This window comes from Fringilla coelebs (genome assembly GCF_963513975.1).
Source record: "Fringilla coelebs genome assembly, chromosome: 7".
Taxonomy (NCBI): Eukaryota; Metazoa; Chordata; class Aves; order Passeriformes; family Fringillidae; genus Fringilla; species Fringilla coelebs.
Window position 1 is genome coordinate 9,159,149 of NC_140035.1, and position 14,279 is coordinate 9,173,427.

At 48.3% G+C, this 14,279-nt stretch overlaps 1 protein-coding gene across 1 annotated transcript in view; it reads right to left on the minus strand.

Annotated features, from left to right (window-relative positions):
* Positions 1 to 2,982: 2,982 nt before the first annotated feature.
* Positions 2,983 to 14,279, minus strand: part of LOC311155793 (TGF-beta receptor type-2-like) — a 30,238-nt gene continuing 18,941 nt past the window's right edge. Inside the window, exons 3-7 of the mRNA XM_084209218.1 lie at positions 12,530 to 12,732; positions 8,743 to 9,551; positions 8,489 to 8,630; positions 7,199 to 7,326; positions 2,983 to 3,399 (exon numbers count right to left, since the gene is read on the minus strand). Coding sequence (XP_084065344.1) covers positions 3,187 to 3,399; positions 7,199 to 7,326; positions 8,489 to 8,630; positions 8,743 to 9,551; positions 12,530 to 12,732 — 1,495 coding nt within the window. The 3' untranslated portion in view covers positions 2,983 to 3,186. The remainder of the gene's footprint in view (positions 3,400 to 7,198; positions 7,327 to 8,488; positions 8,631 to 8,742; positions 9,552 to 12,529; positions 12,733 to 14,279) is intronic.

A 14,279-nucleotide genomic window follows, 5' to 3' on the forward strand; every position in this document is an offset into this window, starting at 1 on the left:
CAATGTGTGAAATTCTTCCATGGTTCATCAGTACCTGCACCAAAATGGGGCTGGTAGAGAACCAGATTAGCACTGTATACGTTTCATGGTTGTTTTATCCGTGTCACATGGCACATTTGCTTCACACAAACAGCAAAAGCTGTGGTGCAAGACACAGCTTTTAATATTGCAGTGATCAGAGCAAAACCAAACCTTTTCCAGCTGAGCACACTCCAGGGATCAAACTTAAGCTAACTAAAATATAGACTTACAACTCAGTCAGTAAACTCAGCTTAAAATTTTGATTTGGGATTTGTCAAGGTGATGGCTGAAAAGCTCCCATGTTGACCTTAAACCCATTTGTGTTCCTTATATAATACTATTAGTCAAGTTATTTCTCTTCCTTCCTCATCTGGTATGCTTGTGGTTTCTCACTAAGAGAGCTGTTACTAATTTTATTGTGTAAAAATAGACCTAATGCTGAAGAAATACTTTGATAAAATACATGAAGTGATTTCTTTTAACATGGGGATGTTTCTAGGAATAAAGAAGGTAAAGCATTCCTTTATTCAAGTGATCATGAGAACTGGAATGGTTCCTGATATGGATTTAGTTATTATGCAAATTTCTGCTTCCAGAAACAAAGTACATAGTTGAAAACCATTTAAAAAGAAAAAATCTAGCCACTGAATATCCAGCCTAAATTGTAATTGTGATTCTTCTGAGAATGGCAAACACCCTGCGGAGTAATGGATGTATTTTTAACTCTGACCAGATTTGATTCTTTTGCATAACTGGTGTTGTTTCTATCCTGTACCTTCTGGAGCAAAGGGAAGGGCTCAGTGCTGCTTCCTGTGTAGATACTTGCTGGAACCACAGTGTGTTCCAACAGGGAACATGGCAAAGTAGGACATTGGCTTATGTTACCGTCTGTCTTCTTGGCTTGATTGGGCCCCACTGAAGTTAAGAGCAGAATTTTCATTCATCTCAGTGGTTTTAGGCTCCCTGAATCATAAACAGATCTTGGATCTTAAATAAGTGGTTGTCTTCAGAGGTGCTGTGCAGCCTGCTGCTGCTCATAGAAAACAGAGTGCAACAAGTGAGCCCTGTTTAACACAGGCATTCAGGTGTGTAATCCTGGTGGATTTGTGTTTTATGAAAAAAATGCACAATGCAAATTGGGTTGTTCAAGATTTTAGGCATGGGTAGGGGAAAAGATAAAGTTTTTCAGCATATTTATAGTATGAACTGTCAAGCCTAGGATGAAGTCTGTCTTCCCAGGAGAATTTGGATTTCAGCCACCAGAATCAGAGATGCAGCCTTCGATGTCTAGTTTGCACAGGCTGATCCCCCTCTGTCCTTGTCACCTGTGGGAAGAACAGGTCAGAGTGTCTTTTAAATCCTTTTGAGCTTGAAAGAACAAGTGAATGAGTTCATCAGTGTGTCCAAACAACTCGGTGCAGAACTTGGTATGGAAGTTCTGCACAAAATACTATGGGAAGGCAAGATTGGACAGTCTGGGGGGGAGTTTGGTGTGTTCCTGTAGTTTTTTATCTCCATGACAGAAAAGCTGTCATCTGGTCTGTTTCTCTTGTGCTAGAGCAATGTGGTTAATGTATTAAAGAAATGAGGCTGAAATCAGGTGGGTTGGAAAAGATGTATTTGTGGGGAGCTGGGGAGGGTGTGCTTCAAGAGAAAAGGGTTAACCTGAAAAATTGTAAGGAGGTAGCAGCCAGGTGAAGATTAGTGAGAATGACAGGTGTGGTCATAGTTGCAGATGGCATAAGTGGTAGCTAAGCAAATTTTTTGCTATTTAGGTTTGGCGCAGCCTAATTCATTCCCCTTCTGTCCTTATTTGAAGTGTTTAGAGACAATTTGTTTCTAGGTTTTTAATTTAGCAGCTGTAAAAACAGTCCAGGGAGATGGAAACAATAGCTGGAGAAGAAAAGGTTTTCATATGGGCTAGTGCTGTCATAGCTGAGCACTGAAGAGAACCAAACCAGCCCTGCAGATCTGTGTCCCTGCTCCACGCTGAGGAGCCTCAGCTGCGGAAAACTTGTGGCTGTTGCATGGTTTGCTCCCTTCCCCTCTTTCTGGGCTGATACATGCAGCTGTGTGGCAGCAAGAAATGTATTCTTCTCAGATGTTATCCCAAAAATACACCTCTGTGTAGGTGTCAGGTATGGGTTTGCAGGACTTAGGGGCACCTGAGGTCTTCGTTCCCAAGAGTGGAGGGATTTGCACAGTACCAGGGTTCAGAGTGAGGTGTGACTTGCCTTTCCTTGATTGCTGTCCAGAGTAGAGGCAGTCTGGGTTGATCTGGTGATCGTGGGGATAAAGGTCCCAGTTCAGTCTGATCCTGTTTCCCCAGGTGGGGTAACCCAGCAGGGGGTGTGAGTTTCCAGAGGAATTGGCCAACAACCCTGTGTTGATGCTGTTACTGTGGCACAGATCTGGCTAGAGGTGGCTGGGAACTGGTCTGATGGGGGAAAGGCTTGTCTAGATAACCTGCATGGAAAATTTTTAGGGTGAAGCAGCCATGTCTACACTGGTGACTTCTTTTTTCTCTCTCAAAGAGGCTTCACACACCCACCTGAACTATCAACCCAGGAATTCCCCAGTGAGGAAAGGTATGTTGGAGTTCCATCGGATCAGGCTTTTACAGACTGGATTATTGTGGATCTTTGGACAGTGTTGCATGAGGGATTTTCTTGGATGTCAGCATTTCTTCCACAGAGGGTGTGGTACATCTCATGATGTCTTTTTTCCCTGCTACAACAGATTTTGTGTGTGTATGTGTAGGCCATTAAAAAGAGGAAAATTGTTTTAATCACTGCAGAATAAGCTAGACAAGAAACTCAATGATGACAATATGGAAGGACTTAAAAAAGATAGACGTGGAATTCAGCTGCTTATTAATAAAAGATTAAACATTATTATTTTAAAAAATAATAAAAGGAATGCTTTGCATCATTATACATTTTAAGTAAGTACAAAGTCAGTTCATATAATAATGTTTCACTTTAACCAAAATATTGATTCCTCAGTTCATTGTATCTGTGGGAGGAAAGAGATCTTATAAATAATTTATGTACTAGATCTTAGTTCCATTTTGAAAAACAGTGAGGTGGTTTTTTTTTCCCCCATGAGCTAAATGCTTCTCCTTTATCCTCTCGTTCCTCGTGATGAGGACTTCTGCCTGCTGCATCACTGAATGTTTCTGCTGCCATCAGTGTCCTGGAGCTCCCCACCTGGAGAAGCTGTTTTGCTGGCCTCGTTGTCCATGTTGTTGTTGAGGATGTCATCACAATCCATCTGTGCCATCAGGTTGAAGCGCTCAGCCACGCAGTGGGCGGTGAGCCGAGCCTCGGGGTCGTGGTCCCAGCACTCCGTGATGGTGTCGCACAGGAAGCGCATTCCCTGCAGTCAGAGGGGCTGCAATTAGGATCACGAGGCAGGAAGAAGAGGATCTAGCACAGTTTTAGTGGTTTACCACACTTCTGACAGCCTCCTGCATGAAGGCTGGTTCTGGCCAAGCTTAAGCACAAGAGGAATCAGCCTCGGTAAGTTGTGGAAGGGTTGATGCTTCCACTGGCACTGCTTGTGTTAGAGCAGCAGCCTCAGCTCTCACAGCATCTGCTCCCAAGCATTCCACATGCTCCCTGGAAACTGGCTTGTGTTGGCTGTGAGACTTAGAGCCTGTTTCCTTCCAGCCTGTATTTATTTCCTGTCTCAGCCTTGCCCATTTGGATCAGAGCGCCCTAAAATCAGGAGGGACAGGAGGGGTGTGGACAGGGATCTGTAGGCTGCTGGCTGAGCTCAGGCCTCTGGGTTTGAGCTGCACCCTGCCTGTTACACCCAGAGGGAGGGGTTGGGGAGGGGGTTTTCAAAGGCAGGTTTGGGAATAATTTCTTAAATCTGACTTTTTGTTTTAGTGGCATTCTGAAAGGGTGTGCTGTGCCAAACACTCATTTCAGTGTGCAGCTGAGCCTTGTTCTCTTATCACCAAACAGTGTTTTGGTTGAAATGGGCTGAGGTGCTTCCCAGTTTACTCCAGAGCACCTGGAGTTCCTCTCAGCTCCAGGGCTTACATCTCCCAGAAAGCTGGGGTTTTTTTGTCCAATTGTGTAGGGCTCTGAAAAGAGTCACAATATTTTGGGCCTAGGAACAAAATAAATGGTAGCATTCAGCTGGTGCTTCCCCCACCCTTTAGCTAGTAACACAGCTAGCACCAGAAGCTTTGTTGAACCTTCCTTCGCCCATGTAATTCCATCATGTGCTATTGCTCTTGGCATCATTGTCAACTAAAGTTGGAACACAGTGGAAAAATCATTATTCTAAATAAAGCTTCGTGGTTTTCAGTGGGTTTTATGTATTTTTAAATTTGCAATTAAGAGAACCCTAAAGTTTCATAGGAAAGTTTTCAGAGGAAAATCCAAGTCCTACAGAGATACAGGGTCAGTTCCATCTGCCCTTCTGCACCTTACTCAGAACTCACTGCTCTCTGCTAAGGTTCATTGTGCTAAGTCTTCCATAATAGACACAGATTGGAGAGAACAGGATTGTACAGCAAAACTGACAGATGGTGTGTTTCAGCACCTCTGACGTCACTTATTTATTAGCTTAGTTGAAAGGATTTGAGGGTAATTGATTACATGCAAAAATGAGCTAGCTTAGGTGAAGCTTTTAAAGTCATCCTGCTCTCAAACAGGACATGCAGGATTTTCTGTACTTATTTTTCCCTGAAATCATAACATTTGTTTGCAGTTTGTCTTGTAGTGATGATGTTCTTTCGAATGGTATAACTGAAACATCTTGTTTGGCTTACAAAATGAACTTTGTTTGGCTTTTATATTTGATACCTGTTTTTCTAAGATTCCAAAGGATGCTGAGTTGTACCAGTGGCAATATTGACTTAAGCTTCCATTGTTCCTTCCTATCCTGCATCAGCCTCTGGTTGTGCCAGGACATCAGTCTGTTCAGCTGCTTTGTGAACCAGATTCAGGAATTTACCTGGCCTAAAAAGCCTTTTTTTTCCCCTTTTTTTAATATGCTGGGGTGTGAAACAAGGTAGAAGCACACACCTAAGGGGTCTGTAAGTTATCTGGGAAAGTGGGGATTAATTTCTTCAGCTGACTTTGTTGTGGGGCCTTGCAAGCAGTTGCCCTCAAGCTGCTGTTGGGTGAGTCAGCCCTGTCAGGGAAATTCGTGCTGACACTTGCTGAAAATCAAACCATGCTCTTCACTTGACTGAGAGCAATCCTGACAGTTGAAATGTGGAAGTTTTTATGACTTGTTGTCATTGGTGGGAGCATCTATCGGTGCCGCCCATTCAGATGAGTGACTTGTCACCCTTTCTCGATGTCACCCAACACTTCCTCCCACGGGAAGCCAGCCTGGACCCCTGGAATGGCACAAGCCTGTGGCTTTCTGCTGCTTCCCAGCAGATGGTGCTGCCCAATTCCTCATCCTAGGGAGAACTGTTGCAAAATGCCCAGAAAATGTTGTGAGTGAAGCCAGGCTTGTAAGGAGATGTTTATTAGACCAGCAGAAATTAATCAGAGAAAAACTTTCAGCAACATGATGTGGCTTTTCTGTTCCTCTCTCCAGTGGCCATCAGATGGTCCAATAAAAGTTCCCACCTTATAAGCCTTGCTCTGTTTGCCTGCTACACTGACCCATCTACAGCGACATTATTTCTGGGAGGTGACTGCAGTTCACCCTCCCTTAATGTGTGGCAAAGGCACATTTATGCTCACACTCTATCAAAGTGTGATTTTTGACAACCCAAGCTTCTGTATATTTTTTCTGTGGTTTCAAAGTTTATCAGAGACTCTGTGAGGTGAATGTCTGAGCTGAATACTCAAAAGCTTCAAACATGTGGCACTGCTGCTTGAAGTTCCTGTATTTGCCTTTGTCAATGAAAAAGGCTGGGTGAGCTCCAGAAATGAACTCACCAGCTGATGAAATCCCCAGGGGTCCTGCAGAAGCCATGGATTCATTTGATCCTGTGTGCAGTTTTGGTCAGTCAGGTCAGCTGTGAGTCTTTGGACAAACATGGTTTTGAGAGGAGACTTTGTAGGGAACATGTGGCCTCCTAAGGTTGAGAAATTCTCTTTCCTTTTGCAGAGCCTGCCTCTGTGTGCCAGCAGGGCAGAGTGGGAGCAGAGACAGTGTGTTTTATGGGTGGATATTGCAAAATGATGCACTGAACACTGCAAGGCTCTGAAAGCCAGCAGGCTCGATGTTCCTGCTTGATTTTCAGGTGAATGGGAGTGTTGATCGGCAGATGGTGTTTTCCCACAAGACATGTGAAATTCAAGAAGTACAAAAGTCAGGCAAGATGTGGAAGTCACAATCAGCATACATGTTACCCCTCATGTCCTTAGTGTGTGGCAGAAGGCACTGGCCTGGGGCAGAGGAGCCTGTCAGGGCCAGGAGGGAGCTCTGTTTCTGTAGCTGGTTGCTCTGGGTGTGCTTGTGGGTGGTTTTAACAGAGAACATTTTGTCACTGATGAAATGTTCCTGTTCTAGAACACTGGGTTATGCCCTCTGTGCTGACACATTTGCTTTCAGACCTTCTGAAGTCTGGTGAAAGACTTCCCTTGACAAGCCCTGAGCCTTGTGGAGCCCCTGCTCTCAGCTTCACTCGCTTTTCCTGAGTGTTCCACATGAAGGAGATGCTTCCTGGTTTGCTCTTCCTTATTCTAATGGAAATTTCTCTCATGTTGAAGGTAATTTTGAGCTTGAAAAACCCAGGCAGAAGGCTGGATGTGCCTCCCTTCCCCTCCCCTCTGTCCCTGCTGTGAATGGCTGTGTGTGAGGGACTGTGTGTTTCCTGAGCCTTCCAGACAAGGTGCTAAGGGGAGAAGTGGGGTGGACTCCAATGATTTACTGTTTCATGGGAAGAGCTGCCCCAGGGCGCTCCATTTTGCTGTTATCCTCTGTGTGACTGAAACCCATCACCTGCCATGCACAACTTCCTGATCATGGCTATTGATCAACACATTCTGCTGTGTCTATGGCTGGTGGCTTTTGTGCAACAAGGAAATGAGTCCAGTGGGACTTGTGTGGGCCCAGCCATCCACAATGGAGCTGAAAGCAAATCGCAGGAGTTCTGCCCACTTTTTCTTTGACTAGAAATTTAATTTTTTAGGCTGGTTTAGTGAGGAAGGACAATGTGTGTTGCTTTTTTCTGAACCAGCTGCTCCCAGCTTACCTGGTGCACCAGCCAGCTGCTTGGGATCTCGGGCCGGCCTCTGCCATGCAGCACGATGTCCCTCATGGTGTCCACACAAGGCTGCTCCTGGACTTTCGACCCAAAGGGCAGCTCATAATTCTTCACCTCTGCAAGGAAGCAACAGCAGCATTACAGGATGTTTCTTATGCATTCCCTGCTTTGTTTTGGTATGGCCCACCGGATGAGAATGGATTTGTTTTTAACAGTCTGCAAAAAAATAAGCAGATCTGGAAACAATTGAGAGTTCGAACGCAGAAACGTAGTGCTGGGTTTTCACATGGAGGTTCTTCACAGAGGAACCATCTGACCTCCTCCCCGAAGCCAAAAGATGCAGTACAAAGGACCTGGTTTGTCTTTGGGTGAGACAATTTGAGCAGGCAGAAAGTACTGTGCTGGTGAAGGATGGGGGAGGTGACTATGACAGGAGAATTTGCAGATTTCTGCTACAGGCAGGCAATGGGTTTGAGGAGAAATGGCCCTTCCAGAAGAGCTACCCCATGTCATGGAAGACCAAGGAGAAACTGGCGGTCAGCAGAGGTGAGAGCCCACCCTGGTTTCTGCCAGCTCCCATCTGGATGTGAATGCAGGTGAGATATGAGCAGGGAGAGATGGCCTGGGAACAAAGGATGCATGGGGCATCCAAACCAGGCAAGGGCCTCCCACTGCCAACCATGGGGCTTGCAGGGCAGTTGGAGCAGCTTTGTGGCCAAGGGTTGAGGGTTCCTGCAGTTCTGTGGGCTTGTATTGTGAGTAGGTGGGATAGGGAAGGAAGGGGAATGGGAACAGGCAGAAGGCAGGCAGGGGCTAACTCCAGGGAAGTTAATGAAATGTTTTGCTACACACAATTGTAGATGCCAGGACATGGCTCTGGAAAGTGGCAGAGTATGTCATACTGTCAGAGGCTGGCCTTTGTGAGTCCCCATTGCAACATAAGCTCTCTGGTGTTGTCTAAAGGAAAAAATGGTTGAGGAAGGGAAGGCACCTTTGGCTCTTTCTGCTTTGCATCACCAGCACAGGCTCCATGGGACTTGGCAGCTAGTCAGTTTTGAGCAGGGGCTAGACCAGATGTCCCCATGGGGTCTTGTCCTGCTCCTTGACCACTGAGCCACCCCCCTTAAGCCATGGCACACAGAGCAGAGGAATCTGTCACCAACTCTTGGCAGCCCTGCAGAGACCTGGGCCACCCCAAGTAACGTCTTGAGCCATCAGCTGGGATGTGGGAGTAAGAGAGCAAAAGGGCACACAGTAACCTGGGTATGATGCTCCTACCTCCTACCACTTCACATCTGGAGGCCATTTCCCACAAAACAAGGGCCATGGAGTAGACATCCATCTGCTTGAAAGACTCCAGGTCCTCCAGGTTCACTCTGGACTCCAGGACCTCTGGGGCCATGTACCTGGCGGTGCCCACCTGGCCACAGAGAGGAGAGAGGCATTAGCAGGGGTGGGCGAGGACTTTGGCCATGGGACGTGGGGGTGGCTGGCGAAGGCTCCTCCAGAGAGGGCTGGTGGGTCATACTCGCCTGCCCGCTGTTGGCAAAGTCATCCACGGTGAGGGAGGGGTCGAGGCGGATGGCGATGCCGAAGTCGCAGAGCACGCACTCCTGCTCGCTCTTCACCAGCACGTTGGTGCTCTTGATGTCGCGGTGCGCGATGGGGATCTTCGGGCGGCCGCAGGCGGTGTAGTCGCTGTGCAGGTGGGCCACCCCGCTCACCAGAGACCCGGCCATCTTCTGCAGGTCCATCCAGCTCAGCACGTGGTGGGACAGGTAGTCCTTGAGGTTGCCCCGGCTGTGGTAGGCGGTGATGAGCCAGTACTCCCGGCGGGGCCCCGTGCCCCGGTCCTCGGCAGTGAGGAACTGCAGGACGCTGTCGTGCCTGAGGCTGGTGTCGGTGAAGATCTGGCTCTCGTTCTTCCAGGAGGAGTACTCCTCGCAGGGGAAGATCTTCACGGCCACAGTCTCGTACTGCCCCGAGCGGCTGTGGCTCAGCTTGGCCCTCCACACCTCCGCGAACTGCCCTTTGCCCACCATCTCATCCAGCTCGATGGGGAGCAGCTCAGCGGGGCGGCTGCCGGCACAGCCGGGGCTGGTGCCGGCTGGGCTCTCGTCCATCAGCACTGACAACTTCTCCTCCCGCTCCGTCGCCTTCCCCTGCTCCGGCAGCACCGGGGGCTGTCCCTGTTTCCCACCCCACGCCTTGGCTCTCTTGCGTCGCTTCTGCGTGCGGCAGAGGTAAAATATCACCGTGATCATCACCGCCACCAGCAGCGGGGGCAGGAGGCTGATGGCAGCCACTGGGATCACCTCTTTGCTCTGCAGCATGGAGTAGCCTGAGGGGAGGAAAGAAAAGGCCAAGTGCTGCTGCTGCGGGTCTGCTGCAGCTCGTTTTCATCACGCGGAGGAGGAAAGTATGCAAAGCTGTTAATGGAGCGCAGCCCTCCGCGGGGCCGCACAAGGGCTCATCCCCACACAGAACCCAGATGTAGGCACTTAACAAGGGGGGTGATGGGTTTGGGTCTCAGATTTAGCTCCATTTATCAATACACAGGTCAGCATCACTTGGATGGGACAGTGTGGCACAAGAGACTTCAAAGAACATTTTGGGGTCTCAAGTGCCACTTGCACTCGTGGCGAGGGGAGCTTGGCTGGAAATAACAATGATAAATCCAAGGCAAGGTTCAAACACAGCAAATCTCTGAGGGGGCTTGGGGCTGGAGCTTTACTGGGCCCCTGTGGTACACAGAGAGTCAGGAGTGATGCTGGGGGTGGGCAGTGTGCAGGACCACCCAGTGCAGGGGCGTGCCGGGATGCTTTGCAGGATAATTAGCACACAGGAGCATAATTTCAGCACCTTTGTCTGCCAGTGCTGGCATCTCCTTCCTCAGTCCATTACAGCAGCAACCCCAACAATCACCGGGGCATGGCTGCATTTGTTTTATTTCTTTTAAACCCCCTGTTGGCCTTCAGATTGAGAGGGGGAGGACACACACACAAAGCCATAACCCTCACACAACATATAATTGTCTGATCCTTTGATGTTCGTGATTCCTGGAATAAACATGCTGACTTCAGTAGAGATATTCAAGTAAAATCTTACTCAGAGGTTTTTCTGCCAAGTATAATAACCCAGGGGAAGAGGGATAAGAATCATTCCATAAGCAAAACTCTCACTGCTTGACCTCAGTGTGTGCAGATCATAATTCAGGTTCTGGAAAAACAGAGCATTTAGCTATTTTCCTTGGCAAATTTCAAAAAAATGTGCTGCAGCTAATTTCTGCAAGGCTGTGAAAGCGTTTCTAAAATAGGCATCAGGTTTAAACCACAAGATCAACCCAAACTGATATAAATCAATAACTAACTCAGGAATATGTTTATTTTGGAAAGTATTGGGCTTGGATATCACCTACTGCTTTAATGGATTTACCCGCTGCTTTGGATCCCATCTTTGAAATTCTGAAGAAAAAGAAGATATTTTTAAGGGAGTTGCATGCACAAGTCCCAAAAGGGGGAAGTTAACACAACTTCAGGAAATTCTTTCGTGAGGATGCCCCTTCCTGATGGAAGTCTTTCGATACACAGGGCCTGCAGCAGGGCTTAGACCCCTTCTCTGGAGAGCAAATGTAGTTGACCTGGCAATAACCACAGGTGTGTAAACCCACACCTTGTGGAGCATTGCTGAGTGGGTCTGTCCATCCCTGCTGAGGGGATATGGACCTGCAGGGCCGGGCTCAGCTGGAGCACAGGTGGAAAGGACTTGCCATGCTCCACCCTACCCAGCATTTTCCTGAGGTCTCACATGGACTTCTGCGTGCACAGCTTTAGGAAATGATGGCTCTGTCTGCTCATTTAGCATGGTGTCTGAGCTCTCATGGAGTCCCCTGCACCTCTAGTGCGAGGGCAGTGCCACCCTGCAGCCCAGACCTGAAAGCAAAGCTTAAGGAATCAAGAACCAGGAAAAATATCCGCCTGCTTCAGCTGCTGGAGAAGTGCTCATTTCTCTGCTCAGGAGTTGCCTAGACCATTGAACGTGACAATAATTTAATATTTAGAATGCAAATGATCCCTTAAAGCAGAAGGGAAGGACACAAAGAAGAGGGTCTGTGAGCCTGGGGTCTGAGGAGAGAGTTGTTAAAGAGCTGCACTGGTCTTGCTCCGGCTTCCAGCGCTTTCCACGCCAGCTGACAGGAGCAGGCTGGAAATGGAGCCTTTGCTGGGGGCGGCATTTCCAATGAGCCAGTTGTCATTTTTGTGTGAAATTGCATATCCCAGCATCAGTTTTGGGATTTGACTATCTCTCCTAGAAGTGTGTGTACCTGTTATGTTTGGCTGGGGAAGCAGCAAAGAACCACCAAATTTAGCATCATTTGCCTCCATTAAAGGGGCTTGTTTGTTCAGAGAATTTGCATTTCATGTGATGTTTTTCTTTTTTCCTTATGTTGCAGGGGAAGCTATACCACTGGCCTGCAGGCTCTGCTTAGGCTCAATTTCAGCATCTCCTTGTTGTGTGATTATGGAAAATTGGAGGCATTTCATTTTGCATTTGTTACAGGTCGGATTCTTGATGGACACTTGGATAAACCTGGTCCAGTTGGAGTTGGGGAGGTTTAGACAAGCCCCCAAAGGCTCTGGTTGGAAATATTTCCAAAATATATGACCCTCATGAGGTACAGAAATGAGCTGCCTCTTAGTTTTCTCTCCTGTGGATTTAGAGCTCCCATTGGATCTCCATCCATGTGCAGCAGCGTGCCAAGCCGTGCTCATGTGTGTGCTCAGCACCCAGCTGGCCCCAGCTGTCCCTTCCTGGGACAAACACTGCTGCAGGAATTCCCAGGAGAGCAGCAGGGGAGGCATTCCTGTGTGCCCAGCCCCAGCATCTCCATCTCTTTGGGTTACAGTTGTGGGGGATGCCAGCAGCTCCTGTGGGAGTGTTCTGGGGGGGGATTTGCTCCAACGTGAATTATTTAAAGCTCTCGGAGCTTTTGCCTCACACTACGTTACACCAGCCCCTGGGTTCCCCAGCTGATTCAACCTGTGCTGAAGGCACAGCCCACTGAGAGATAGGGTGGATTTTCCCTCACCTGATGTTTCCAGACTGAGGCTGGAGGTATTGCTGCAAGGAATGCTTTGGCCACAGACAAAATGCTGGGCTCAGTAAAGGGGTGGAGATTTTAACTGGCTTTTACATAGGGAGGTCAAAGGAGATGACAGAAGAGCCTCTGCTGCCATTGCATCTCCCACGCCACAGGACACACACGGGATTTGCCGTTGGTGCTGCTGCCCCATAAACAACATCAACAAAAGCACTCACCGTTGGTGTGGTTTTCAAAGATGAGTTTGTCATTGCACTCCTGCTCATCCACACAGCCACAGATGTAGATGATGCTGTCCTCACTGGGCTGGTGGCTCATGACGCAGCGCGAGGTGTTGTAGTTGGGGACCATGAGGTTTTCGATGGGGCGCTGGGGGTTGTGGCACAGCGTGCTGATCCTGATGCTCTCGTTGTCCTGTCTCCTGCATGTGACAAATGAACCAACACAGCGTCAGCCTGGCAGCTTGGCCCTAGTGTCACCTGTCTGTCACCTTAAACCCAGTCCTAAGATCATTTCTTTCAAGCTGTGTAGGGAATGACTATTTGCAGTGGCCGTGGTATAATTCTACTTACATGTATAGGACCAGCGATGGGGATGGTTGGCCCTGCACAGGCTGCAGCATTGCAGCTACTCCTGGGTGCATTCAAAGAAATGACAACTGTTCATTACTTTTTCAGGAACAGCCTCTGCATCCTGACCTGCTGGTGCAAAGTGGGGGCATGAAGGTATGGGGAGATTTCACAATGTCTTTGAGCTCAGCTGGGAAGTCAGACATAATAACCACGGAAAGAACCTAAATTCGTCACCCTCTCCCTGGTGAAGTCCCCTAGTTTCAGCACTCCCCACATATTTTTGTGGCTACCAGGTAATTTGACAGAGGAGCTCCCAGATGAAGAGTCCTAGGAGGGTGAGATCCCTTCTGCTAAGGCTGGGCTCCTGAAGGATGTGAGCATGAGGCCAAAGCTGCTGCTGTGACCGAGATACCCACTCAGGACAGTTTGGATGATCTGCAAGTGAACAGCAAGCAGAAAGGCTGGCCTGGAGGTGAGCCCTGCCTGCAGGGATCTTATTCCCTGGCTGAATCTTAGAATGGGATGGGAGGTGCTGGGAGGGGCTGGCAGGGTGTTTGTGACTGTGTGGCTGCCTCACCCTGTCCAATACATGTTGCAGGATGCAGCTCCATCCTGTACAGTGGGATTTTTTCCTTGGCATGGGGATTCCTGCTGCAGGAGCCTTGCTTTTTCCTGTACATGTAAGCTGTAAATGGGAAAAACCCAGCACTGGATTGCCTAGCCAGGATTTAAGGTGGCTTCTCCATGTGTGCGTAGGGGAATTTGGGGCAGGGGGTGGATTTTGTTATTTGTTTGTTTGGGTTTCTTGTTGTGTTTTGCTTTTTAAAAGTCCATAATGCAACAATTAGGTTGAGGCAAACTCCTACTGAAAGCTGGCATACAGCATTCACACTAATTAGCAGGTTGAGATAAAGCCTAGAGATAAGTGCTTGGCTGGCTTTCACTTGGCAGCCAAATTAAAAGGGAAAGTGGAGGAAAATCACTCTGGGCAGACCCAAAATGGATGCTTTTTTAGTTTAGCTCATGGGGACCAAAAAGCTGGGGGAGGCACTCTTCCGGGCCAAACCATGCAGTGTGTGCTTGGCCTGAAATGCAAGATTGTGTTTCCTGTCCAGGCACCTCTCACAGGAGCAGGAAAAGACTTTTTCCAGGGGATGGGAAAGAGGTGGGTTAAACCCAGTGGGTTAACCCCAGTGTGGTGCCAGCTCAGATGTCCATGTGCTGGATGGGGACTGATCTTGGCTGCCCCTCTGCATGTGAACTGAGGCTTTACCCTGATGCAAGAGGACATCATAGGTTTGGAGGTCAGGGTTGCTGGTTTGCCCTTGGGTTCAGCTTGTAAAGCTAAATTCAGAGGTTTATGGGAGTTTATAGGTCCTGCAGTAAGCTTGCCATG